At 52.2% G+C, this 27,730-nt stretch overlaps 1 protein-coding gene across 1 annotated transcript in view; it reads left to right on the top strand.

The window, feature by feature from the left end:
* Window positions 1-207: 207 nt before the first annotated feature.
* CFAP100 (cilia and flagella associated protein 100) overlaps window positions 208-27,730 on the top strand; it is a 51,842-nt gene continuing 24,319 nt past the window's right edge. The window contains exons 1-9 of the mRNA XM_041762866.1: window positions 208-317; window positions 1,877-1,984; window positions 14,269-14,346; window positions 22,105-22,205; window positions 24,582-24,774; window positions 26,298-26,365; window positions 26,447-26,610; window positions 26,851-26,931; window positions 27,364-27,542. Coding sequence (XP_041618800.1) covers window positions 1,936-1,984; window positions 14,269-14,346; window positions 22,105-22,205; window positions 24,582-24,774; window positions 26,298-26,365; window positions 26,447-26,610; window positions 26,851-26,931; window positions 27,364-27,542 — 913 coding nt within the window. The 5' untranslated portion in view covers window positions 208-317; window positions 1,877-1,935. The remainder of the gene's footprint in view (window positions 318-1,876; window positions 1,985-14,268; window positions 14,347-22,104; window positions 22,206-24,581; window positions 24,775-26,297; window positions 26,366-26,446; window positions 26,611-26,850; window positions 26,932-27,363; window positions 27,543-27,730) is intronic.

The raw sequence follows: 27,730 nt of genomic DNA, 5'->3' as shown, positions 1-27,730 counted from the left end.
GAAGCGGGGAACGGAAGGAAGAGAGCAGGGGGTGCGGAGGAAGCAGGGCGGAGGAGAAGCCTCCCGCCCCAGGCCGCACCCCGGGCGCGTCCCGCAGACCCTGGCGCTCTGACCGCGGGGCCTCGGGCTCTCAGCGCCGGGACCGCCCGCCCCCCTCCGCTCCCCCGGGCGGCCGGGACCCGGGGCTTTGTGACGTCAGCGCCCGGGCCGCCGGGGAGATTGGTTGCCATGGCGACGTAAACCGAAGGCCCGGGAGCCGAGAGCGGGGAGCTGCGGCGGCGCGGAGGCTTCGGAGCTGGCACGGGCGCGCGGGGCCGGTGAGTGCGTGGGACTGGGGGCGCGGGACGGGGGCGTGCGGGGCGGGGGCGCGTGGAGGAGGGGCGGGGGCGAGCGGAGGAGGGGCGGGAGGAGGGGCGGGGGCGCGCGGAGGAGGGGCGGGAGGAGGGGCGGGGCTCGCGGGGGAGGGGCGGGAGGAGGGGCGGGGCTCGCGGGGGAGGGGCGGGGGCGAGCGGAGGAGGGGCGGGAGGAGGGGCGGGGGGCGCGCGGAGGAGGGGCGGGAGGAGGGGCGGGGCTCGCGGGGGAGGGGCGGGAGGAGGGGCGGGGCTCGCGGGGGAGGGGCGGGAGGAGGGGCGGGGCTCGCGGGGGAGGGGCGGGGGCGCGCGGAGGAGGGGCGGGAGGAGGGGCGGGGCTCGCGGGGGAGGGGCGGGGGCTCGCGGGGGAGGGGCGGGGGCGCGCGGAGGAGGGGCGGGAGGAGGGGCGGGGCTCGCGGGGGAGGGGCGGGGGCGCGCGGAGGAGGGGCGGGGGCTCGCGGAGTGGCGGGGGCGCGCGGAGGAGGGGCGGGGGCTTGCGGGGGAGGGGCGGGGGCTCGCGGGGGAGGGGCGCGGGACGGTGGCGTGCGGGGCGGGGGCGAGCGGAGGAAGGTCGGGGGCGCGCGGAGGGGCGGGGGCGCGCGGAGGAAGGTCGGGGGCGCGCGGAGGAGGGGCGGGGGCTCGCGGAGGAGGGGCGGGCCCCCGGGTCCTCAGCAGGGCCTCTCTGCAGGCTTCCTCCCTCGGTGCTAGACGAGCGTCAGCACAGACGTAGCTCCCAGCCGTCCGCTCCAACCTGCCCTCCGCAGACGCGGGGCCCGCCCCACAGCCCCGCCGACGCGGCCCGATTGCGCTCGGCTGCCCGAGTGCTAGCGGAATGGTGCTGGAAGGGCGCAGGCTTTGGAGCCAAGGAATTTCGGGCTGGAATCCCAGCAATGGCCCTTGCTTGCTGTGTGACTTTGGACACCTCGCCGAACCTCCGCTTTACTTCCCCCTCTGCACAATGAAAGATTCATTCAATGAATAGATAAGAAGCCGCAAGGCCACGCCAGGCGCTTGGATGAGTGCGTTGGCTACCAATGAGAAAAGACCCCTGTTCTCTTGGAGCCTACGCAATGCACCGATTTTTTTAAGTGATGAATCAGATACTGGTAATTGCAGAGAAGAAAGTAAAGATGGAGGGGTGGGGAGAAGGAAACCAGTTTGGATGGAGTGGCAAGAGAGGGTTTGGATGGAGTGGCAAGAGAGGGTGTCTCTGAAGTGGTGACATGAGCTCAGAACTAAAGGGAAAGGACCTTCCTCCACAGCTGCGTGTGGGTGAAAAATTTTTGCTTAGGAGATGTTATATGCAAAGGTCCTGAGGCAGACCAAGGCTGGCATGTTCTAGAAACAGAAAGATTAGTCAGGGCAGCTAGATCTACGTCAAGGAGGGGAGAAAGGATAGGCAGGGAGCTATAGGTGTTGGTCACCTGGTGAACCCTCAGTAAAAGACAACTGTTCTCAGCCACCCAGGGGAAAGGGGAGCTTAGGGCCTGGGGATCATCTGGCTCAAGCATTGTGTCACTCCTCAGGTTGGAATCGCCTATAGCCAAAACCAAGTTTTGCAACGAGCCTTTATTCCTCTGCCCAGATGTCCAAGATAGTACCTACCATGGTCTCCAAGGACATGATTTACAACAGTAAGTATGGGGCTGGCATGGACTCAGAAGCAAAGACAGGCTCGGGAGCCTGGGACAATGACATCCAGACTTAACTGAGAGCTAAGGTGATTCAAAATCACGCCATGAGGCGGAAATCATAGATGTGCCAGTTCTCTGGAAACTCCATGTTTTATTTCCTAGGGCTGCTGTAACAAAGTGCCACCACTTTGTTGGCTTTAACAACATATTTGTGGTCTCACAGTTTTGGGAGCTGAAGTCCAAGACATGGGTGTCATTGGCATTGATGTTGATTCCTCCTGAGGGCTAGAGGAAGTGTCTGTTCCAAGCTCTCTCCTAGGAAATTTCTGGTGGTTTGCTAGCCATCCTTGGTGCTCCTTGGATTAGAGACGTGTCCTCCCTAGCTCTGCCTTCATCGTCACATGGCATTCTGCCTGTGTGCATGCCTGTTGCCCATTTCCCCTTTTTATTAAGGCCAGGAGTCATATACGATGAAGTGCCCACACTATACTCCAACATGACCTCATCTAAGTTATGTCTGCAGTGACCCTATTTCTTAACAGGGTCACCTTGTGAGGTGCTGGAAGTTAGGCTTTCAAGTATTCAAAAACGTTAATTGGGTGGGTAGGGAACGCAGTTCACCCCAAAGCAGGCTCTGTGGAAGTGGGTCGCTTTCAGCCTCTCTGCAGCTGTGGTCACTGGGCCGAGCCCAGAGGTAGTACCAGCTGGCCCCAGGCCCTTATGGGAGATGCCCTGCCTCCTCTGAAGTCACACAACTGCTGCCAAGTGCTCCTGCTGGGAGGCATGGAGGGAAGCTGTGGGGGGGGGGGGCCCTCTGGGGGCCCCTGGGGCTGAGGTGGGCAGAATGGCAATGCTTCCTGCTGTCACCTGGCTCTTAACTGCTTTAGTCTTTTTTTATTCTTTTTTTTTTTAGAATTCAGAGACCCACCTCTAAGGGCCAGTGGGATTTATTTATTTATTTATTTATTTATTTATTCATTCATTCATGAGACACACAGAGAGAGGCAGAGACACAGGCAGAGGGAAAAGCAGGCTCCCTGCGGGGAGCCCGATGCATTCCCAGGACCCCCGGGGGTCACGCCCTGAGCACAAGGCAGGTGCTGAACCACTGAGCCCCCAGGGCTCCCCCTGTCTTCAGCTTTTAATTCAATTTAACTTTGAATTAGGTAAAGGATTCCCATGGTTCAAAATTCATGTTCAAAGCCCCTTCTTTTGAAAGGCCCCTCCTGTCCCCAGATAGCCAGAACCCCCTCCTTGGAGATGGCCAGTGGCACTTGTCTCTCATCTCCTTCTACACCGGCTCCACGCACATGCTCTGTGCACACAGGCAAATACATTCAGATTCGTTAGGTACAGTTTGTCCTTTTCTCACACAAACAGTCACAAGAAACAGGCTTCCTGCGCCTTGTTTCTTGCACTAACCCCATAACATTGTGGAGACTCTTCCTTATCAATACACCAAGAGTTCCCTTAGACTTTTAGTGTTGCGAGCAGAAGTGATCCCATAATGTGAGTGTACCTTGATTTATTTAACCAATCCATATTAATGGGCATTTAGCTCATTTCAAAACGTGTCGTCACCATTGCAGTTGTGTGCTCAGTCACTCTGCTCCAGAGCAAATTGAAAAGTGAAGGAAGGCTGAAATGGAATTACCAAAAAAAAAAAAAAGATAGCTTTGAAATGTTTGCAGATAACAAGTTTATTTTTTTTATTTTTTATTTATTTTTTTTAGATAACAAGTTTAGACACACACATATACACACACAGCAATGCAACATAATTTCACTGTCTCAAGACTGCTGAAGGCCTTCTAGACTCTATTGCTTCATCCTGCAGTACCAAGAGGGTAGTTACATGGGGCGTACCCTGTAGCCCTGGAGAATGGGTATATCACTTCCCTTGGCAGGGACATGCAAACAGGGGGTATTCCCCGCCACGCCAAAGCTAAGTGCCAGGGTGCGGGTTGAGGGTCTCTGCACTTGGGAGAAAACCAGACCAGGCAGGCACGGCCAAGTGGACAGACCCACAGCAAGCTCAGGCCAGGCCAGCCAGGGGCACCTCGTCAGGCAGGCAGGTGAAGTCACCCTGGATGAGGGTGTATCAGCCAGGGGCTCAGACTGGGAGCTTTGTTGAGCCTGATATCCTGGGTTCAGCTGCAGAAGCTGGGTACTACGGTAGGGGCCAGAAAGACTCTGAGCCCTTTGAGAAAAAGAGGAGCTTAGGGACTCTGGGCCCTGAGCCCAGGCCAGGTACAGAGAGGGTTTCTGGACCCCATCCAAGAACACCCCCACCGAGGTTTGGAGCACTGGGGTCTGACACACTCATTGGAGCACAGCACTTCTGTGAGCCTCAGCTGCTTCATCTGTGAAATGGGAGCAATCCTCAGGCTCTGTGAGCTGTAAGGAGAGACACAGGTTGAGGGCTCGGTTCCGTGATACTGCTATCATTAGTCTCCACTCCCACTATTATGACACCCACCATCCCACCTCTACAGCCTCGGCTAACCTCCCAGTATGTGAAGTCGGAGCCGGAAGGAGATGCTCAGAGTCCACATGGAGGGGCGGTTAAGGGGTCAGGATGAAAGATTTTGCTGCAATTGGACATCAGAGAAGTGAGCTCTGGGTTTGTTCTTCATTCACAAATCCTTATTAAGTGCCAGCTGGATGCAGGCATGTGTTCTAAGCACTGGGATTCAGGGGCAAATAAAACCCTCCCCCTCGTGAGACTTACATCATGACGAGGGAGACAGACATTGCAAAGCAAACAGCCAGTCTCTACTTACAACAGCCAAGAAGCAGTAGAAAGGAAACCTACTGGAAGCTTTGGGCAGGGAGTAGGGTATAGAAATGGGAGAGGTAGTCAGGGAAAGCCTCTCAGAGGAGGTGACATTTGAAACCTATCAGTAACAATCCCGAAGGATGGAAGAGGGGGAAGGGCATTCTAGGCAGTGGGGTGGGCCAGCAAAGGCTGAGGCTGGTATAAGCTTGCAGTGTTAGAGGGAGAGACAGAGGCCAGTCTGAACAACTTGGGTAGGGCCATATGGACTGTGGGGAGGACTGTCCAGTTCTGTTAAGATGCTGAGAGGGGTTGCACAGTTTCTGGGTTTTATGACTTCGATCAGTAAGGATACCATGGTCTGTGACACAGGCAGAGGTGCTGGTTCACCATAGCCTCCCTAGGGACCCCAGGCAAGGCCTTACCCCCAGTGCACAGGGTGGAGGACACATGATAGAGACCTGGCCAGGCAGAGGAGCCAGTGAAAGCCCAGACTAGACCCGAGGCTCCCTAGTCAGGGCTTGTGGAGCAGCGTCTGCAGGACCATGCAGACAGTTGGAGAGAAAAGCAATAGACAGCTCCCCCTCCACTGCCCGTGTTCCCTGGCCCAGCCAGGTCACTACACTCCCCTCAGCGTCTTGGCGCTGCTGTCCCACTGCCCAGAGTGCTCTCCCCCTATGGCTCCCTCCTCCACCTCCTTTAAGCATTTATTCACATGTCACCTTCTGCTTTATTGTTCTTGGTATCACCTTCCATCTCCCACCTGCATCCCTGGTCCTTGTTTCTCTCTCCCCAGTAGAATGTAAGGTCCACCCAGGCAGAGGTGTTTGTCCTGCGTGTTGCTGTCTCCCCAGAGCCTGGCACATAACAGGTCCCCAGTAAAATTCTGTTAGCTGAAAGCTTTCCCCTGAAGTTCAGGAATAAGCCAGGATGTCTGTTTTCACTGCTATTCAATACTGTGGGCTGGATGTTCTAGCTAGAGCATTTATTTATTTTTAAAAGATTTTATTTTTAAGTAATCTCTGTGTCCAACCAACATGGGGCTCAAACTTAGAACTCTTCTGACCAAGCCAGCCAGATGCCCCGTAGCCAGGGCATTTAGACAAGGAAAAGAAATAAAAGGCATCCTTAGGATGCCTGGGTGGCTCAGTGGTTGAGCGTCTGCCTTCGGCTCAGGTCGTGATCCCCTGGAGTCCTGGGACTGAGTCCTGGGATAGAGCCTGCTTCTCCCTCTGTCTGCGTCTCTGTCTCTCCCTCTGTGTCTCTTGTGAATAAATAAATAAAATCTTAAAAACAAAAGGAAGGAAGGGAGGGAGGAAGGGAGGGAGGGAGGGAGGAAGGAAAGGCATCCAAATAGAAAGGAGGAAGTGAAACTATCTCATTCACAGATGACAGGATCAGACATAGAAAAAAATCCCCAGGAGCCCACAAGAAAGCCTCTAGTGCTCATGAATGAGTTCTCCCAGGTTGCGGGGTGCAAGATCAAAGCGCCAATGTCAGCTGTGTTTCCGCACCCCAACATGGAAATTAAGAAAGCAATTCCATTTACAATGGCATCTGAAAGAACGGGAGACCCACGTATGAGGGGACGTCGTGAGAGATACTCATTAGGGTAGGGGCGATCAGCCTCTCCAGCAAAACAGCTGCTGAGCTGGCAGGAACTGTTGGAATCCCAAATGGGAACTCTGGAGCCTAGAACACATGCAGTTTCCAGGCAGAACTTGGGGGGAGGCTGGGAGACTTAAGCCAGTTGTGGCATCTTGTGGAGCAGCCTCCAGCCTGGCAACAACAAGAGGGCAGCCCGCTTTCCTGGCGTGGCTTGCTGGTGCCACGGTGGATGATAAGGAGCTCTTCCGCCCAAACCCACTGTGTGTTTGGTGGCTGAGAAGCCAGGACTGAGGCTGGCCATTCTGTTCATTCACCACCAGGAGCTCAAGTGACTTCCCTGCCAGGTCTGTCCATAGGGACCTGTCTCTAAAGAGACAGGACCTTCCCTCTCAGGCTTTCGGGACACAGACATTTAAAGAAATCTTTGACAAAAGATTAATATCCAGAATATATAGGGAATTCCTAAAACTCAACAACAACAGCCACAACCAAGAACCACACTAAAAGATGGGCAAAGGAGTTGATAGACGTTTCTGTAAAGAAGATCTTCCAAAGAGCCAATGAGTCCATGACATGGTGCTCACTATCATCAGTCATTAGGAAAATGAGCTATCACCTCACACCAGTAGGAAAGCTATGAAAAAAGAAACCCAAAGTAAAGGGTTTCTTTCTTTCTGTCCCTACGTCTTTCTTTCTTTCTTTCCCGACTTTCCCAGTAGGGAAACTGGAATCCCCATGCACTGCTGAGGGGAATGTAAATAGGTGCACAGCTGTGGAGAATGGTAAGGTGCTCCCTCAAAAAAGTATAGCTAGAATTACATGATCCAGCCATCCATGTCTGGGTACATTCGCAAAATTATTGGAACCCCAACACTGTCTTATTTGTGTTTGTCACAAGTCTCCAATGTAGGCTCTGCTGCAGCACATGTAAACATTGGCCAGCAGACACCAATGTGATGATCTCCCTTGGGCCCCCCTGCCCCACCCCCGCCAGCTCGCAGAAAGGCCTCAACACCAGCCCAGACACTGCTCTAAAGACTCCTCTGAAAAAAACAAAGAAAAAGAAAAAAAAAAAAAAAGACTCCTCTGCCCCCCCCCCCCCCCCCCCCCCCCCCCCGCAGAGACCCAGATGCCATTTTGACATCACCAATCTGGTGCTGAGAGCTGGGGATGGACAGGCATGGTTCCTGTCGTTTGAAAATGTAGATTTCACTTTTTCCTAGATAATTCTCTTGAGGCAAGGGGGGGAAAAGCAAAAATAAATGGTTGGGACTACACCGAGATTAAAAGTTTCCGCGCAGCCAAGGAAATAGTCAACAAAAGTAAAGGCAACCTATGGAATGGGAGAGCATATTTGCAAATGGCATATCTCATAAAGGGTTAGTATCCATAGTATATAAAGAACTGGTAAAACTTAACACCCCAAAACCAAATAATCCAATTTAAAAATGGGCAGAAGACATGAACAGATATTTCTCCAAAAAAGATATGCAGAGGACCAACAGACGTGAAAAGATGCTCGGATGGCCCTTGGCCTTCGCCAGGGCTGAGCTCGCCCACTCATGGTCAGGGAATGCAAATCAAAACTACTACAGTGGCCTATCATCTCACACCTGTCAGAATGGGTAAAATCAGCAACACAAGAAACAACAGGTGTTGGTGAGGATGTGAAGAAAAAGGAACCCTCGTGCTCTGTGGGTGGGAATGCAAACTGGGGCAGCCGCTGTGGAAAACAGCATGAAGTTCCTCAAAAAGTTAAAAATTGAATTATCCTATGATGCAGCGATTGCACTACTAGATATTTATCCAGAGAAGACAATAGTACTAATTCGAAGGGATACATGCACCCTGATGTTTGTAGCAGCGTTATCTATAATAGTCAAGATATGGAAGCAGCTCAAGTGTCCATCCACTGATGAACAGATTAAGAAGATGTGGGGTGTGTGTGTGTGTGTGTGTGTGTGTGTGTGTGTGTGTGTGTGAGAGAGAGAGAGAGAGAGAGATGGAATATTATTCAGCCATAAAAAAAGAATGAAATCTTGTCATTTGCAACAATATGGATGGAACTAGAGTGTATTATGCAAAGTGAAAGAAGTCAGCCAGAGAAAGACAAATATATGATTTCACTCATGTGGAATATAAGAAATAAAACAGATGAACAAGGGGTAAAAAAGAGAGAGAGGCAAATCCTGAGGTGGACTCTTATCTCTAGAGAACACACTGATCGTCACCAAAGGGGAGGTGGGAGGGGCATGGGTTAAACAGGTGATGGGGATTAAGGAGGGCTCTTGTTATCATGAGCAGGGGGTGATGTGTGGAAGTGTTGAATCACGGTATTGTTCACGTGAAACTAATATAACCCCGTATGTCAACTAAAAAAGGGGAAAAAAAGTAATCATGAGTACACCATGTAGACAGAGCAATGTAACAAGGAAGAACTATTGAAATGTAAAGGTATAATGTAGATATTAAAACTGACATAAAAAAATAAAATTGACATAAAAAAATAAATAAATAAAATTGACATAAAAATAAAAAAATGAAAAGTAAGTAAAATGTAGGTTTCATTACCACTCCGGTATGGCAAGCCCAGCAGACAAGGGGATGGTTGCCATTGGAAAAGTAGTTTGCTATCTTCCCAGATCCCCAGAAACTGGGGGCAGGGCACAGCAGGCAAGGTCACACCCAGGAGGACCAGGCTGGGTCAGAGGTAGGGGAGTGGACTGTGGGCAGGGGCCTTTGTTGCAGTTGCCACGGGAAGGAGCAGGGTGCGCGGGCTTAAGGGTGGGTGACTGGTCTGAGGAATGTCAGGACTTCGGCATAGTGCCGTCCTGAGTTGGCCGGGACCTGGCCCTGGCTGAGGAGAGCAAGGGCCCTCGGTGTGAGAGCCCGATAGGGCAGGTGGGGGGTGGGCATGTGGGCTCTGGATTAGTCGGAGTGCACTCTTGGGCAACTCCTTTACCTTCTCTAGGGATGGGCCAGCTCCGGGAGGGAAGGGTGGGCCAGTCCCTGCGGGGTCAGGAAGACCTAGATGCTAGAGCATCAGGTACAGAAAGAACAAGACATTGTCAATGCACCGTCCTGGCGCAGTTTCCCATCTTGTGAAGGAAGGTGACCCCCACATAACGGCAGGTGGGGCAAGTGCCAGAGAGGGAAGGGCCATCCCTGGGAGAGCGAGGTGGGCTCCTCTGTCCTGGAAGAGGGATCCAGGAGGCCTTCTGGGGTAAACAACAGACAAGGGAGATGTTGGCTGAGGGGGCTGGGGTGAAAAAAACCAAGGCAACAGCACGGGGCGTTGCCTGTGGGAGGGTCCGTGAGAGGCTACCTGGAGCGTAATGAGGGAGGGGGAGGGTGGTAGCAAGAGGAGAAGCTGCAGAGGCCTCTGTGTGGATGGGGCTCCTGGACCTACAGGCCCTGGGAGGCCACTGAAGGGTGTGCTGGATCTCTCCTGCTGTGTAACAATTACCCCCAAACTCAGCAGCTTAAAACAGTAAACACGCATCAGCTCCGTGTCTGCGGGTCAGGAGCTCATGGGGGCTTGGCTTGGGGATCCTGGCCCAGGGCGTCTCCTCTGCAGCCGTCTGGGGCATCTGCTCTGGGCAGGCTCGCTCGGATGGCCCTTGGCCTTGGCCAGGGCTGAGCTCGCCCAGAGCAGGTGTTCCCTGAGAGGCAGGGCGAGCCCAGACGTCTTCTGTGACCTCACCTCCCAAGTAACATGCTGTCACTTCACAGTTGGCCGCACCGACCAAGCAGGATCCAGGGCTGGGGGCAGTGCTGATGGCTGAGTTCCGGAGCCCAAGGACCCTGGGGCCATTTCCGGCAAGGGCGCCACTACCCTGTAAACACAGGTCGGGTTTGTGAATTGTGCTTGAAGATGTCCTGCCCCGGGGGCACCTGCGGGGCTCAGTCCAGTGGAGTCGACTCTTAATTTCGGCTCAGGGTCGGGGCCACATCTCTCCTCGGCCTCCTCAGACAGGGTGTGCGCAGGGCTCCTGCTGTTAAGAGCACCAGTTGGCCTCCTTGCTTCCCCTCGGATAAGTCCTCCTGTGGACCCTCTGTGTCCTGCAGGTCCCAGGGTGGCCCTTGCCCGCGGCCCAGCCCCTCCTGAGCACCGTGCACCTTCGTCCCCAGGCAGCCCCTGAGGGCGCTGCCAGCGGCTTCCTCGGACTGCCCTGGCCACCCTCCGTCTCCATCAACAGGGCCCGTTCCATCTGAGGACACATTTCCGTCCTCACTCTGCCAATTCCCAGGCCTTCATCCGCAGTGGCCTCTTCAGAGGCCCCATTTGGCGTGTCCCACGGGCCCCTGAACTCAGGCCTCTTGCTCCACCCAAGCCCCTGCCTCCCTTCTCTGGCACCTCAGCAGACGGCGCTGGTACCCAGGTGTTCGTACCTAACAGGTGGGGTTCTCCCCATGCTCCCTTCTCCCAGAGCTCACATCCCATCAGGCACGTAGCCCCTGGGCTCTCCGGAAAAGCACTGCATCCACCCTTCCTCCTGCCCCCGCTCCCACCCTTGTCTAAGCGCCAGCCCTCTCCTGTGGGCAGCGGGGAGGACAGGCTTGCCAGGGTGCAGGGGAGGTGCCCGTAAGTCCCAGAGTGAAGGCTGAGATGGTGGAGACCGGGAGCCCACGGTGGGGCCCATCCCTCTCGCACGCAGGTGGAGAGCAGAGAAGTGGCTCCCCTGGCTGCTGCCTTGGGAGCAGGTCAGCAGGTGGCCTCCCTGGAGCCGCAGGAAGCAGCGGGCAGGAGGATCTTTGTGAGCCCTGAGCCTACACCTCGGCTCCCATGACTGGGGGGATGGGGTGTTAAAATTTTATCACTTTTTATGAGGACACTGCACCCAGCTCACCTCCCCCTGTTTCTCCCAGAGAATTTTTCTACAAGGAGGCTTACATTTTTAAGACTTTTTAATTTAAAATTTGCAAGAAAGAAACAGGAAATTTTTTTTTTTTTAAGAAACAGGAATTTTTTAAATGTATTTAACCTTCATACGCAGAATTCCTTTCTAAGCAAGACACAACTCCAAAGCATTTCACTAAAGCAAAGATGAGGATGTCCTGTAAGGAAAATACATGACAGACAATCCGAAGGGAGCGGTCATCTGAGCTGGAGCAAATATATCTTCCGCAGCTCTGACAAATGAGCTAGCGTCCTCTAATAAAGGTTCTCCAGATCATTTAAGAACTAGGACATGCCAGGCAGAGAAAAATGCTCCCGGGATACTGACAGATTGAAGTGAGGGGATAATTAACATCTGCAAAGCCATAATAGCTTCCGTAATTAAGACGTGCAAATTAAAACTGAGATGCATTTATCACCTATCAGACTGACAAAATTCCAGGTGTGTGGGAAACAGTGCAACTCAACGCAGTGATAGACAGTAACCATCGACCAGTTTGGAAATCGCATTGGGCTGGAAATAGCCTCAGGACCCACCAGGGGAACCTGGCTAAGGAGCAGCGACACTTGTATATAGGCAGATAGGTCTTTTTTTTAAAAAAAACTTTTAAAAAATTGTGGTCACCTATATATACATAACAAAATGTACTCTTTTGAGCATCTTCAAATATACAGCTCAGTGGTGTGGGAAGTACATTCACCTTGGTGTGCAACTGTCCCCACCGTCCATCTCCAGAACTTTTTCACCACATAAAAGTGAAACTCTGTCTCCATTAAATACTCCCCATCCCCTTACCCAGTGCCTGGTGCCCACCATCCTACGTTCTGTGGGTAGGAATTTACGGACTCCAGGGCCTCATAGAAGTTGTCTTTTTGTAAAGAAGATGTGGTCTATGTATACATGGAATATTCCTCAGCCATTAGAAACGACAAATACCCACCATTTGCTTCAACGTGGATGGAACTGGAGGGTATTATGCTGAGTGAAGTAAGTCAATCGGAGAAGGACAGTGTATGTTCTCATTCATTTGGGGAATATAAATAATAGTGAAAGGGAATAGAAGGGAAGGGAGAAGAAATGTTGGGAAATATCAGAAAGGGAGACAGAACATGAAGACTCCTAACTCTGGGAAACGAACTAGGGGTGGTGGAAGGGGAAGAGGGCGGGGGATGGGGGTGAATGGGTGACTGGCACTGAGGGAGCCACTTGATGGGATGAGCACTGGGTGTTGTTCTATATGTTGGCAAATGGAACACCAATAAAAACTAAATTTATAAAAATAAAAAAATTTTTTTAAATTTTAAAAAAAGAAGTTGTCCTTTTGTGACTGGCTGATTTCCCTGAGCACCATGTCCTGGATGTTTGTCTATATTGTAGCGTGAAAGCAGATGTGTTTTTCAGTGAAAAAACAAAGGGGCATCTGAGAATGTGCATGCATGATCCCTCCAGGCAGGTGAATAAAGATCCACTTGGTGGTGAGGGCTTCAGGTGAGGACTGCTCGTCCTATCAACATGTCATATCAGTGTTCATCAAAACACATTAAACAACATCGTTAAAAATCTCTGCTGTATATGTGCTTTGCTTTTACAATTAAGAAAAAAGCTGGGGACGCCTGGGAGGCTCAGTGGTTGAGCATCTGCCTTCCGCTCAGGGCATGATCCTGGAGGCCTGGGATGGAGTCCTGCATCGGGCGCCCTGCATGGAGCCTTCTTCTTCCTCTGCCTGTGTCTCTGCCTCTCTCTCTGTGTGTGTCTCTCATGAATAAATAAAATCTTTTTTTTTTTTAAGGCTGAATTTTATTAGAATTTGGGTTTGGTTTGGGTTTGGGTCTATTTAAATATCTATGGTATCTTCTGATCTTTATGATGTGGTTAGTTAAATGTTGCTACCTGGAAATTGAACCACAGAGTCACTAAAATGGAAAGTACTGACTGAGCAAGCAGCCTGTGCTCCTGAACGCTCCGCAGGCCTCCCTTCTCCCTACCGCCTCCCCTCTCCTTCCATTACATATGCAGCTTGATCTGCAGGCACCTGAGTTTCCAGCCTAGGCCCTTGACCTTCCCTGCCTGCCACAGGACAGCTCCCCTCCTCACTCTCCCCACACCTGGTCACCCAGCTGCTCAGGGGCCACCCCTAAGCATCCTACCCCCACCTTTCAAGCCCTGCCTAGCTTTCATCACCCCAGGCCTCCTCCTCCAAGCTGGTCCAAATGGACCGGCTTCTTGAACTCCCCACCAGAGCACATCCCAGGCTCTCCAACAGCCCCCACCCTCCACAGCTGCATAGACTGTAATTTCCAAGTTACAATAATTTCTGGGTTAGGGTTGGAGGAAGTATCAGGCCAAATGCTTCCTTCTGTGTGGGTATCAGTTGAAGGACAAGGAAATGGGTGTTTCTCTGGATCTTCTGTTGCAGTCTTGAGGGAAGACCTGGGAGGCTCACAGCAAAAGTATGGGCAGCACCACAAGGCAGAGGGCTTGGGTCTGTGACCTCCCTGTAAGACAGACTTGCATTCTTTTTTTTTTTTTTTTTTCCTTAAGATTTTATTTACTTATTTGAGAGAGAGCAGAGCAAAAGAGAGCACAAGCTTGGAGGAAGGGCAGAGAGAGAGGGAGAAGCAGGCTCCCTGAGCAGGGAGCCTGATGTGGGGCCCCATCCCAGGACCCCAAGATTATGACCTGAGCTGAAGGTAGACGCTTAACCCACTGAGCCACCCAGGTGCCCTTCCTGCACTCTTCTTAAGGAGCAAATGGAAGGATGCAAAAGGGAAGGCACAAAATATGTCCCGTGTGCCAGGCACATGTACAGGTGGGCCCTTTTCTTGCACGGTTATCACAACTTGCCAGCAAAGTCAGCATGATGGTCTTAGATTTGTAAACAAGCTCAGAGAAGCTGAGTGACTTGCCAGGGCCACTCAACAGGCAGGCAAGGATGCTGGTGCCAGGGCCTCTCCCCAGCCTCATGCTATGCTCACAGCTTCACTTTTCTCTCTCCTCAGATAACAGCCTAGAGTCCGCAGAAAACAGTTCTTCTTCAATCACTGAAGAAGAAAAAAAGGAGAAACATGGGAAAAAAGGTAAACATAGCCCTCAAGCTGGGAGCTGAAGTCTAAGTTGGTGGGAGTCAAACATCTCCCCTGGTCAACATAGTCTCCAGGGCCAGTGGCAAAAGGAAATCCTTCCATTTGCATTAAGAATTGGGTTACTGAAAAAAAAAAAAAAAAAAAGAGTTGGGTTACTGAGACCTGAAATAATAGTACATAAACAAAGTAGGATTCATTTTTCCTCTAGTAATGGGAAATACAGGAGGCAGTCCAGAGCTCCATGAGGCTCAACGAAAAGCAGTTCTAAGAAATCAGATGACCATGTCCCAACTCTTTCTGCTCCGCCAATTTTAGCTTTAGGGTTCTCAACTGCAAAGTGATCATGTGATCACAAAATGGCTGCTGCGGCTCCAGCCATCACATCTGATTTCAGACAGGGAGAAGGGGTGAAGGGAAGAGCAAAACTGCCCACCCATCAGCCAACTCAGCCATCCCTGGAAAAAGAGCCTTCCCAGAGGCCCTGCCTGACAATTTCTGCCTACATTCCATTGTCCAGAAATTTGTCGTGTGGCCATCAGTATCTGTAAGAGAGGCTGAGAAGTATAGCTTTTCAACAAGGCACAGGGCTGCCACCTGTTAAGAGGAAGAAGGGTGGGCAGCTAGCTGCTTGTATTGCTTCCTCTGTGCCCCTGCACTGCTGTGCCACCTCTTGGCTCTCCCCCCTGCCCCCAGGCTTGCAGGCCAGTCTAATCCTCCTACAGAGGGGTGCAGATGTGAGTGTGTTCCTGACCTGCCTGTCCCAGGCTGAGCTCCCACCCCTCAAGCCCCCACCCCCTTTTCCTCTTTCGTTTAACGTTGACAGTCCAAACCTGCCCAGAAACAGAGACTAAGACGAAGTGAACTCAGATGCCCATCACTAGACTGGACAGTAGAGAGGATTTGCCCACATTTGTTGCATGATACATGCTTTTTTTTTTTTGCTTTTTTTCTTTTCTTGTCTTGCCATAATTTTTATTTTAATTTTTAAAATTAAAATTTTTAATTCTAGTATAGTTAGCATCCAGTGTTATGTAAGTCTCAGGTGTACAATATAGAGATGCAACACTTCCCACATCACCGGGTGCTCATCCTGATAGGCGTCTTCCTTAATCCCCACCACCTGTTACACTCGTCTTCCCCCCCCTCACCTCAGCTCATAATCATCAGTTTGTTCTTCATAGTGAAGAGCCTGTTTCTTGGTTTGCCTCTTTTTTCCCCTTTGTTCATCTGTTTAGTTTCTTAAATTCCACTTGTGAGTGAGATCATATGACATTTATCTTTCTCTACTGACTGATTTTGTTTAGCATAATACCCGCTAGGTGTCCTTATTCTTATCCATTTATCTATCAACGCACAGTTGGGTTGCTTCCATATTTTGCCAGAATATTTTAAAGTAAAATTCAGGGGTGTCATTTCATTGTTTTATCCCTCAATATGCATTTTTAAAAAATAGGGATGTCTCCCCGCAGGGCCACAAGGAAATTTCCCAAGTATCTCAGAAACGTCTTCCTATAGAAGGTTCATTCTAATCAGAATTCAAATGAAATCAGATGGTCTTCACTATCTTTAAATCTAGCAGAGCCCCTCCCCAACATCCTTTCATTTTCTGACTTACTGAGGAATAGTGTTACCTATTCTGTAGAATGTCCCCTGTTCTGATGTGTCTGTTTGCTTCCTGGTTATTGTCATTTATTGAAACTGTTTCTCGGGTCCTCATATTTCCTTTAATTGGACATCACCCTACATGCTTGACATTCTATTTTGTCTGCAAGAATCCTTCCCATCATATAAAAAATAGTGAAAGGGAATAAAGGGGAAAGGAGAAAAAAATGAGTGGGAAATATCGAAAGGGAGACAGAACATGAGAGACTCCTAACTCTGGGAAACGAACTAGGGGTGGTAGAAAGGGAGGTGGGCAGGGGGTGGGGGTGACTGGGTGACAGGCACTGAGGGGGGCACTTGACGGGATGAGCACTGGGTGTTATTCTATGTGTTGGCAAATTGAACACAAATAAAAAATAAATATAAAAAAAATAAAATAATAAAATAAAATAAAATTGGAGGGTGGAGTAGGATATCTAAAGCCCTTACACTTCTAAACTCTAAAAAAAAAAAAAAAAAAAGAATCCTTCCCACCACCTCTCACAAGCAGCCCATATATCCAGCTGCCTTGATGATGGCCATGTCATGCTCAGTGGGTTCAGATTCCCACCCAGGGTTCAGATTCCTGTTTTAGCCTTTCACCTAACAGCTTCCTCTACCCATGGATGCCTGTGTCTGAACTGACCCCTACATTAGGGGTTGAGGGATCTGGATTTTGGTTTGGTTTCTTCACTAAGGTATAATTCACATAAGGTGAAATGCACACGTCTTAGGTGTACAGTTTGATAAGTCTCAATAAATGTATACAACTTTGTAGCTTCCACCCCATTCACCGTCTGGAACACGCCTATCTGCCCAAAAATTCCCTTACCCCCAGAGACAGCACTGTCCTGCTATCACCAAAAAATCACTTCAAAAAAATTTTTAAAGATTTTATTTATTTGAGAGAGAATGAACAGAGAGAGAGAGCACGAGCAGGGGGGAGTGGCAGAAGGAGAAGCAGACTCCCCTCTGAGAAGGGAGCTCATCATGGGGCTCGATCCCAGGACCCCGGGATCATGACCTGAGCTGAAGGCAGACGCTTTACCGACTGAGCCACCCAGGCGTCCCACCAAAAAATCACTTCATGATTTTTTTTTGTCCTCAAACCTCTCGTATAAATAGGGTCACATTCTGTGCTCTTGGGGTCCTGGCAGCTTTCACTCAACATGCATCTGTAAATACCAGGCACAGGAGTCCCTTCTTCGTTGTTTGTATGTTCTATTGTGTGCATATGTAGACAGTGTATTATTCTTTCTGGAATTGAATATTTGGGTTGTTTCTGGTTTTTCGATATTACAAATATCCTCCAATGAACATTCTTGTGCATGCCATTTAGGGAAAGAAGCACTCCTTTCTCCTTGGTATATGTGAAAGAGTGGAATTGCCAGTAGTGGTTCTACCCTTAGTAGATACCGCTGAGCAGTTTTCCAGAACAGCTGTACCAGCTGACAGGCCCACCAACAGCTATGAGTGCTCCAGATGCCTTATGTCCTCCCCAGCAGTTGGCACACTGTTGATGCTTTTACTAACCTGGCCCTTTGGATATGTATTAGCATCTCATATTCCCTGTGACCAGTGAGGGTGATTACCTTTCCATATATAGTTCACTGGTGACTTTGTTATAAAGTGCCTGTCCCTGCCTGTGCTCACTATTCTATTGGGTTGTCCTTTTATTTTAATGACTTCTAGAAGCTCTTTACATATTCTGGAAACAAATTATTCACCAGTTCTAAGTGTGCAAATAGCTTCCCTCACTTAGGAGATTGCTTTTTCCTTTCTTGGGGGTGCCATTTAATACACAAGGTTCCTAATTTTAATGGAGTTCACTTTATCAATCATTTTCTTATGGTTGGAACTTTTTATGTCCTGTTTTAAAGTTCCTTGCTGACCCAAGTCATGAAGATACTGTATCTCATACAAGTTTTGTGTTCGGGATGCCTGAGTGGCTCAGTGGTTGAGCATCTGCCTTCAGCCCAGGGTATGATTCTGGGATCCCGGGATGGAGTCCCACATCAGGCTCCCAGCAGGAAGCCTGCTTCTTCCTCTGCCTGGGTCTCTGCCTCTCTCTCTCTCTCTCTCTCTCTCTCTCTCTCTGTCTCTCATGAATAAATAAAAGTATAAAAAAATTAAAAAAAAAAGTATAAAAAAATTTGTGTTCACTTTCTAATCAGACTTACAAATCATTTGTAGTCTAATCGTAACCATAATTTGTTTGTAGATTCTTTGGATTTTCTCATCTACAGTCACGTCACCTTGAAAGGACATTATTTGCCTTTCCTTTCCAATCCTATACTTTTTAATTTCTTTTTCTTACCTACATACAACGTTAAATAGAAGTACAAAGCCAAGTGTCCATGCCTTGTTCCTGACCTTGGGAGAAGGGGTGGGGGACCATGCAATATTTCCCCTCGAGGTTTCTCTATATAGACGCCTATATTCCTTTCCTGTGGCTGCTGTGCCACAGGCTCAGTGGCTTAAAGCAACACAAATATGTTATCCTACGATTGTGGAGGTCAGAAGTCTGACGTGAATCTTACAGCACTAGAAGCAAGGTAGGTGTCCACAAGCTGTGTTCCTTCCAGGAGCTCCAGGGGAGACTATGCTCCCTTGCCTTTCCCAGCTCATAGGCACCGCACACTCCACTCCTGGTCCCTTCCTTGTCTCCAAAGCCAGGAACACAGCATGCTCCAGTTTTCCATGCTGTCACTCCCACCTCTGCTTCTGTTGTCATGCCTACTCTTTTGCACACCTAGGCCCTCCTGCCTCCGTCTTAGAAGGACTCCCATCATTCCATCAGGCCCCTCTGTCTAGTCCAGGACCGTCTCCCATCTCGAGGTCCTTAACTTCATCCCATCTACCAAGTCCCCTTTACCATATAAAGGAAACTAGTCTTTTAGGGCTTGGGGTTTAGGGTGTGGACATCACTCAGCTCATCATACTTCCCCCTATCAGACTGGGGAGTCTCCTTCTCTTCCTAGGTTGCTAAGACTAGTTATTAAAATCAAGTTTGAATTGTATCAAATACTTTCACTACATCCCTTGAAAAGATCATATTATTTTCTCCCTCATCCTGGGACACCTGAGTGTCTCAGTGGTTGAGCGTCTGCCTTTGGCTCAGGGTGTGATTCTAGGGTCCTGGGATCCAGTCCCACGTCGGGCTCCCCACAGGGAGTCTGCTTCTCCCTCTGCCTGTGTCTCTCATGAATGACTAAGTAAAATAAAAAAAAAATTTTCTCCCCATTCTGTTAATGGGGTATATTGCATTGATTGGTTTCTAAATGTTAAACCAGCTTTGCATCTCTGGAATGATCTGCTTCGATTGCTGCCACCTTCACATTAACATGTTCCCATTCGGAAACATTGCCTACTCACCAGACTGCAAATGCAGTTTGTTTTCGGAAGCCAGTCTCCACGTAGCTACTACAGTGTGGGCTGCTTACTTATGTCTTTCTGCCTCTCTTACTCGTCACCGGGAGTAACAGTAATTCCACCTCGAGGTTGTTAGGAAGATTAAGTCAGGTGAAGTCCTTGGTCCAGCCACGATAGATGCTCAGTGCTTGCTAAGGATCATAATTAATCTTTTCGATGGGGACGTGGGACGGGCAGCCCATCATCTACGGGCCATGTGGGGCCATCAGGACTCTGACTCGTCCCTGCCTCTCTCACTCAAGCTCAGTGCTCATTATTCTGAATTTCAGGCAATGCCCCTGCCCAGAGTGGCCAGGCATGCACAGAGGGTGCAGGGAAGTGTGCTGAGGACGTGAGGAGGCGGCTCACTGTGGCAGTTCTGTGGGGGCCCCCACACCCCCGTTTCTGCGACCAAAGCTGTCACTTCATTCATCCCTTCCTGCGGCAGGGCAGCCCGGCCTGGCCGGGCCACCCTCCCTCGTCCAGCACTCCCCAACAGCTCCCGCCTTGCCAGTCACCCCCTCTTGTCCAGAGCTGGGTGCAGTTTCTAAATTTATGTTACATCATTTCTGGGGGATGAGGTTGGCCTAGTTGGCAAGGCAAGCCTTGAGCCCATTGCACCATCTTCACCTGCCTCTCCAGCCTCCTGAGCAGACAGAGGCCCCTTGGCAGTATCTTCTGGAACCTCTGTGTCAGAATCAAAGTCGGTGTAAAAGAAAGTTATAATTAGGCATAGGATGAAGAGTCCACGCTGCAAACCAAAGCCACACAAGCCCCGTCCCATCTCTGTCCCTCCTACCCGGCCAGTCCCTGATGGCCCTGGGGGCCAGCACCACCCCTGTGACCTCTCTCTGTCTCGGACACCTCCTCCCACATGCTACCCTCTCCAGAAGCCAGGCTGAGAGCCGACTGGAGGCCCTGCTGGCATCCTCCTCTCTGCTGAGCCCAGGAGTAGATAATATTTCTTTATTCTTCTCACTCAAATACTAAAAATGTCTACCTTTGAAAATTATTTTATTGTTTTAAAGATTTTATTTATTTATTAATTTGAGACACAGAAAGAGAGAGAGAGAGAGAGAGAGCACAAGTAGGGGCAGAGGGAGAGGGAGAACCAGGCTCCCAGCTGAGCAGGGGCCCCGGAATCATGACCTGAGCCAAAGGTAGATGTGTAACCTATGGAGCCACCGAGGCACCCCTAGAAGTGTCTATTTTGACAGGATTTAATTCTTAGAGAGAAGCTGAAAGACTAGCACGCAGAAGTTGTAGACTTGGAGCTCTCCCAACCCCTCCACACAGCGGGGCAGGAGAAGCATCAGGGGCAGGCACTGCCAGAGAGCACTGGTGGGAGAAGGCCCAGCCCTCTGGCCTCCGCCCTGGTTCCCTCTGATGGCCTGAGCACAACGCGGTGGGCAAGCCAGCTGCTCTACTCTTGGTCATCAATCAGGATGATCTTGTGCAGAGGTATTTTGAGACTCTCAGAGCGTAACTTCAAACCCTCTTCACAGCTCCCCTTTTCATGGGTGATGGTGTCAAACCGGGCAGACCTCCAGAAATGCAGGCCGGATAGGACTCTGAAGCTTGGAAATGCTCACAGCCGCTGGCCTCTGGCCTCCCTTCCGGGAAATCAATTGCCAGGAGCCAGTCGGCAATGGCACCCGGGTATCTGGGGCAGTGCTGGGGCTGCTGTGGGTGTCCCTATCCAGGCCCGATTGGGTCATGCCTTCCTACAGCCTTTGATCACTGCGTACAGGGCTTGCAAAGAATTCATAATTTTGCAGGCATTTACTGATGATGGTCTTTTTTAAAGATGTGAAATTATTAAAAATACGTGTTGGAAAGCACTAGCGGAAAATACCCCCAGAATGTTACCAGCAGTTGTTTCAAAGTGGAGAAGTTATTTGATTATCATACTCTTTTACTTCCAAGAATGGTTTGTTTTGTTTTGTTTTACAATGAACTCTGTTTCTTCTAAATCGAGGATGGGGGAGAAAGCATCCATATTTTAGCCCTTAGTCTGGTGGCTTCAGGGTCCTGTCCCTGCAGAGCTGAGATAGTACATCTTACCCATAGGGGTAGGGGGAGCAGCAGAATTGGAGTCCGTGGCACCCCCCTCCCATCTTCCAGATGCCTGCCCTGCCCCCCACCTGGGCCTCAGGTGCTGTGCCATCACTTCCCACAAATTCAGCCTCCCACTGGGAGGCTCTTAGGGAACCCTGCAGACAAGGCCTGTTCACCCCGAGTGCTCACTGCCCACTGCCCTCTGCCCTCTGCCCTCTGCCCTCTGCAGGCTGGTGCCCCGGCCCCGGAGTTGGCCAGCCTCCTGCCAGCTGGCTCCATCACTCCCCCCATCCTGCTTCTCTCCTCTATGCAACAGGGGTTCCTGAGACTTTAAACGAGAGGGGACAGGGGGCCAGATGCCTGAGACATAGCTGAGGCTGTGTTCACCAGGTCTCTTTCAGATGCCAGGGACAGAAGCCCAAGTCCAACTAGGTTACACCAGACAGGTGAGTTCATGGAGCTGGAAGGTCCAGGTTGGACTTCAGGCACAGCTGGATCCAAAGAGAATGCGCACGTGCTTCCTTGCTCGTGCCTTCAAGGAAGCTCCTCATGCTGGACTGGGAGGGCACCGGGGCTCCTGAGGCATGGGCCACCACTTGGAAGAGCTGGCTCATCTCTCCAGTGACGTATCTCCCTCCCCAGTGTCCATGACTGTTCCTGACCGTTCAGCGAATCCTTTCCACATATCTGGAGATGTGGATTTCTTCTTGCTCAGAGATCAGGAGCGGAATAAGTCTCGCACAGTGAGTACCTAGGACTGAAGTCTGCCCGCAACTCTCCCCTCCCTCACACATGTGGAGCCAGACTGCCCTTCTCAGAAGAGCATTTCTTCAGGGTACTCTCTCACTCTAGAATAGTCAATAACTCACTATTTTTTTGTTAAGCATTTTATTTATTTAGAGTTCAAGCGGGCTGAGGGCAGAGGGAGAGAGAGAGAAAGAATCTCAAGCAGACCCCAAGTTGAGCACAGAGCCTGATGGGGGCCCGACCGCATGACCCCAAGATCATGACCTGAGCTAAAATCAAGAGCAGAACCCTTAACCGACTAAGCCACCCAAGTGCCCAATGGCTCACCATTTTTAAAAAATCAATTCAAAAGCCTGACTAGCTTTCCAGTCTCTGGCCTGTCGCACTGTCTTACAGGGTTCCTCGGTCTTGTTAGAGTGAGCTGTTTGAAGCTGCGGTGGCCTAGCTCTGTCACCAGGCTTTGCTTTCGCTGTCCCTTGCATGAGATGCCATCTGCCCCAGAGACTTTCCCTGTCCTTCAAGGCCCATCTCAGACCTCAGGGACCTTCCTACCTCCCCCAGGAGACCACCCCCAACTGCTCCAGCCTTGCATGATCCCCCTTCTTGGAGTTCTTGGAGGCCAAATACATACACAAACATGCACACATGCGCACACACGCACTGAGACATGCGTGCCCTTCAGCAGTACCTGGGAGTCCCACAGCCAGCCCCAACTCCCAGCCCATGCCTTGTCTGCACTCCAGCATAGTCTCTCTTGCCTCCCCATCCAAGGGCCCATTTGCCCATTCCCACCCCCTGTAGCATGGCTGGAGCAAGCAAGCATTACCACAGCCAGGCTTGGGAGGACACACCCATGGGCATCTTCCCTGAGAAGCAGTCAGCATGGGCCATGTTTCCGGGACACGCTCTCCGGGGCACTGGCTTGGCAGTGTTTCAGGCTCCCTTCAGGGCTGACTCTGTCTGCCCTGACCCAGGGCTCAGTATCTGAGATTCCTTGGTGAGGTGGCTCCCACTGACACCCCAGCAATGACCAAAGACACATAAGGACATGCATGTTTTCCAGCCACACCCCAGACCTCCTCATAGAAGCTCTGGGCGGCCACCAACAATGTGCTCCCTGCCCTCCAACCACGCTGTGTGCCCACTTAGGCACTCACGAAAGCCATCCCCAGCAGCACACACTTCTCGGAGGCCTCCAAGTGGGGAACACGGCCGGCACTTGCACAACTTTCCCTGACGTTGACTTAGAAACCTTTCTCTTTCTCCGGTGCACAACTGGATTTTCTTCTCCCAGCCTGGCCCTGCTTCCAGGTCGCCTCGACCTTCGTAAATCCTCCAGTCCCGACACCCCTCCCCCTGCCCCAGCTGAGTCCCCAATCTCACATGGACCCCAAGCAGCTGCCCAGTTTCTTCTAAGCGCAGAGGTCTGCCATTGGGATTCTAACAGGTGACATGTCACCACTTTGTTATTCTGCATGGACTGGCAAGCTAGTGGCCTCAGGCTGAATCCCTTCACAGAGGAGGTTTCCCTAACAGCCACCTTTAGGGGCTGAATGGGCTGTTCCACCCTGCAGGGCCCTTAGGGAATAGAAATGCCCTGGGGGGCGGGGGGGGCGGCGAGGGAAGAGGACTTGTGAAGGCCTGCCTGACCCTGCAGGCTAGGATGCTGAGCCAGTGAGCCCTGCAGGGACTCCCAGGGCTTGGGCAGCAGGAGGGGCCGGGCACCCTGCAGCCAAAGACCTGGGGGAAGGAGAGCCCCCCCCATCCCAGGATCCTCCAAGTGAAGGGCTGGGAAGGGAAGCAGCCCTGAGACAGGCAGGAGGCAGGCAGGGTGGACAGGAGCTGGAGAGGGGCAAAGCCCCGGCGCCCCCTTACCAGGTGCACACTGACGGCTGAGCTTGCAGATCAAACTGCGGATTTCGGGTTTTCTTTTGGAAACTCAGAGAACCTGGACCCCGGAGTGTCAGGTCTAGCAAATCACAGCGTGAGACACCAAGTGTGAATTTCAGATATGGGAGGAATCATCCTAGTGACTTTGTCACTGCACTCACTTCCAAATGGGCACCGTGTACTTCACCTGGCGACCCCTGCCTTCACCCCGCTCCCTGGAGGCGCCTTCTGCCCACCTCTCCCTCAGCCCGGGAGCTGTGCTCTGCTGCGGGGCGCTCCCCTAGAGACACAGCTCACAGCCTCGTCGGAGCTCAGGGGGTGTGCATGGCCTGGTGCCCCCGCACCCCCACCAGGTGCGCACCTCCGCCCCCCTCCCCCTCCCTCCCCCGCCTGTGTGCATCCCCGCGGCCGACCGAGGGGCGCAGGCGGGGCGCGGGCTTGGGCGGAGGGCGTAGAAACCGACGTCGGCCCACGCCCACCAGGACCGCGAGCAGAAGTCTGTCCAGCGGGTGCACCAAAAGATGACCTACTCCTCCAAGGTGTCGGCCAAGCACACCAGCCTGCGTCGCGAGCTGCAGCTGGAGGACAAGATGCAGGAGCAGGAGGCGCGCGCCGAGGCGGAGCGGCTGCGTGCCTTCCAGGACAACGCGGCGTGGAAGCTCTCCATGACCAAAGGTGCCCCGCCATCGGGCCTTGCCTTCTGCGTGGGCAGTGCTTGCAAATTGCTTGGAGAGGCAGGGCTACGATGCAGTGGGGACGAGGGCTGGGGTGGTCTTTCTGTGTATGACACTCCCCCCCCGCCCCCGCCTGCACACGGCTCTATTCCAGACAGACTGCAGATCTGAAAGCCTTTGAGCCCCAATACGCGTGCATTCGGAATGTTACCGTGCGCCTGAATGCAGATTGCACACGAATAAGATAGAGCTGCTTCCCTTGGTGGTAGTGTCGGTCTGGGACTGGGCCCTGCAGTTCAGATGGCAGCTTCAGCATCGAATGACCCCGCCATCCTGGGCCAGCTCTGCACAGCAGGCTCCTCTCCTGGCCTAGGACAGTGCCAACCTGTGGGTTGTGGGATTCAACGTCTTTAGATGCTGCACATAGTGAGAAGGAAGTTGTGTGTGTGAGCTGGTGTTAATTTTATGACCCAGGAGGACATCTTAAGTACTGAATATTCTACGAGCCCAGATGATAAAGTCCCAGAACCCAACTGGACTGCCTGTGTACTGAATGTGAATGTTAAAGAGACCCCCAGCCTCCACCCCTGACCCAATGACTTGCTTTTTTGGGTGGGGAGCCCTAAGCTCAAACCCCTAAGCTTTGTGTGCCCAGCTCTGCAGGAGGGAGAACAGCACTGCACATTGCTACATTCTGTCTCCTAAGACCTGGGAGAGCCAGGTAGTGTCTGGATGGGGAAGACTGGACCCAAGGGGTTCAGGCACAAAACATGTCCTTGTTCCACATTTGATTTGCAGTGAGGAGCTGGGTCTCCTTGAGGGAAGGGCCTGCCCACAGGTGGCCCAGGGAGGCTGCAGCCAAGCTGGGTCTCTGCCAGGCTTCTAGACTTAAGACTCCCATGTCACATCAGGGTCTTTGGGAAAGGAGAGGGATTGAGAGACAACACAGAGAGCCACTTTCCTCAGCCCTTTCCTCGGTTCCCTGCCTCTCCAATGTCTGGGTGCATCTAGGCCTTCTTCCCCAGAAAGATGAGGGAGAAATGCTCCCCTGGCCTTCAGCCCCAAATGTGTTGGCTCTCTGCTGGCTCTCCAGATGCCTGCCTTAATTTCCTCCCACCTGGCTTAAACCCTGGTGTCTAGACTTAGCTACTAACTAAATTGGATCCTGGGGGCTTAGAGCACCCCAAATAGAGATCATGCTGCCCCATGTTTGTCTCACCACCTGATGCAGGTCCTGGCCTAATTAGGTCCAGCTGGGTGAAACGTTCAGCGCAGGGGTGTCCAGAGTCTCACTCCAGGTGAGAAGAGTATTACAGCAAGAGAGGCTTGGGTTAGGCATAGGAAAGGACTTCCCACCTGGCCCAGTCTCCCACCATGCAGAGTGCAACACATAAACAGAGTCCCTGGGATGACTTGGGCCTCTCAGCAGAGCACCTGCCAGGAGCGGCATCCTAGCCCAGCTGAGGTCTCCCTCGCACTACCCCTGCCACCCCCCACCTAGAGGCATCCTTCCCCTCTTTGCAGAAAAGAAGATGGAATCTGAGAACATGAGCAACTACATCAACCAGAAGCGACAGATGTTCCTCATCCAGGTAAGCCCAGCTGCAGGGCAGGGGATGGGGGCTGCAAGGAGTCCCAGCAAGGAGTCCGACTCCCACGCTGCTGGCCCTCAGTATGCCCTGGACATGAAGCGGAACGAGATCCAGCGGCTGGAGATGCTGGCAACCAAGGAGGAGGCGGAGCTGGAGCGGGCCGAGAAGTCCCTGGAGAAGGACGCTGCCTTGTTCGACGAATTTCTCCGGGAGAACGACCGCAGCTCCGTGCAGGCCCTGAAAGCGTGAGCCAGTGCAGAGGGGCTGCCCGCGCCCCCCGGCGCCCCCTGCACCCCCGGCCCCGGTGCCCCCTCCCCGGGGCTGTGCACCTACGCCCCACCTGCCTGCACCTCGCGGCCGCCCCACCCTTTACCCTGCTGACTGGCCCCAGCAGCTCCTTCGCCCCCACCCCCCTCCAGGGCGGTGTGCACCCTCTTTAACAGTCTGCGATTGGCTCCCCGCCCCTACCCCCACCCTACCCTCAGGGCTGAGAAGGAGACCAAAGCAAAGATGGAGAAGATCCTTGAGATCCGCGACCTGACCACCCAGATCGTGAACATCAAAAGGCGAGCTCAGAGGGGGGATCCTGGGGAGCTGGCTCTGCCACCATTTCCCTGCACGCCTCTCCTGTAGGCAGAAAAGGGCCCCTGCACTGCACAAACCTCACAGCCTCACCTCTCAAACCTAAAGACTCAGGGACTCAGCTGCCCATTTTACAAATGAGGTGACAGAGGTCAAGAAAAGATTCAGTGACTTTCCCAGGGCCACACCAGTGGGAGGCAGGGCTCACTTGGCAGGGTCCCCAGGGTCAGCCGCCACTCCAAGGTCACAGAGGGCTGTAACTGCACATCTGGCCCCCACTGGTCCTCGGAAGGGTGGTATCCTCTCCCTGGCACAACAGTGCTGCTGCCAGGCTTGACCAGGCTTCAGAGGTGGTCCCCTGTGGAGGGAGTCCCAGCAGGCAGAAGCTGACCTCACCATCCCCTCCCTGGGTCTAGTGAAATCTCCAAATTTGAAGACACTTTGCAGCATTACAAGACCTACAAGGACTTCCTCTACAAGCTGTCGCCCAAAGAGTGGTTGGAAGAAAAGGAGAAGAAGCACCTGGCTCTCAAAAAGGCCAAGGAGGCCACCGAGCCCCCCAAAGAGAACCTCTTATTCTCAATTGGAGACAAAGGTAGCGGAAAAGAGAGAGTGGGTCCCTGGGTCCATCTAGACCCCGTGACCTGCTGGCGGTGGCCTTGGAGGTGTCCAGGCCCCAGGCCGGGGCCCCTTGGGGACCTCGCAAAGCCCCACCAGAGGCAGCAGCTGCCCCTTAAGGCCTTGTGGCTCAGCCCACACATTCAGTCAAGGAAGATAGGGCCT

Source organism: Vulpes lagopus, chromosome 7 (assembly GCF_018345385.1).
Source record: "Vulpes lagopus strain Blue_001 chromosome 7, ASM1834538v1, whole genome shotgun sequence".
In the NCBI taxonomy this organism is placed as follows: domain Eukaryota; kingdom Metazoa; phylum Chordata; class Mammalia; order Carnivora; family Canidae; genus Vulpes; species Vulpes lagopus.
The sequence above is the reverse complement of the archived record's forward strand: the minus strand, read 5'-3'. Positions and strand labels throughout refer to the sequence as shown.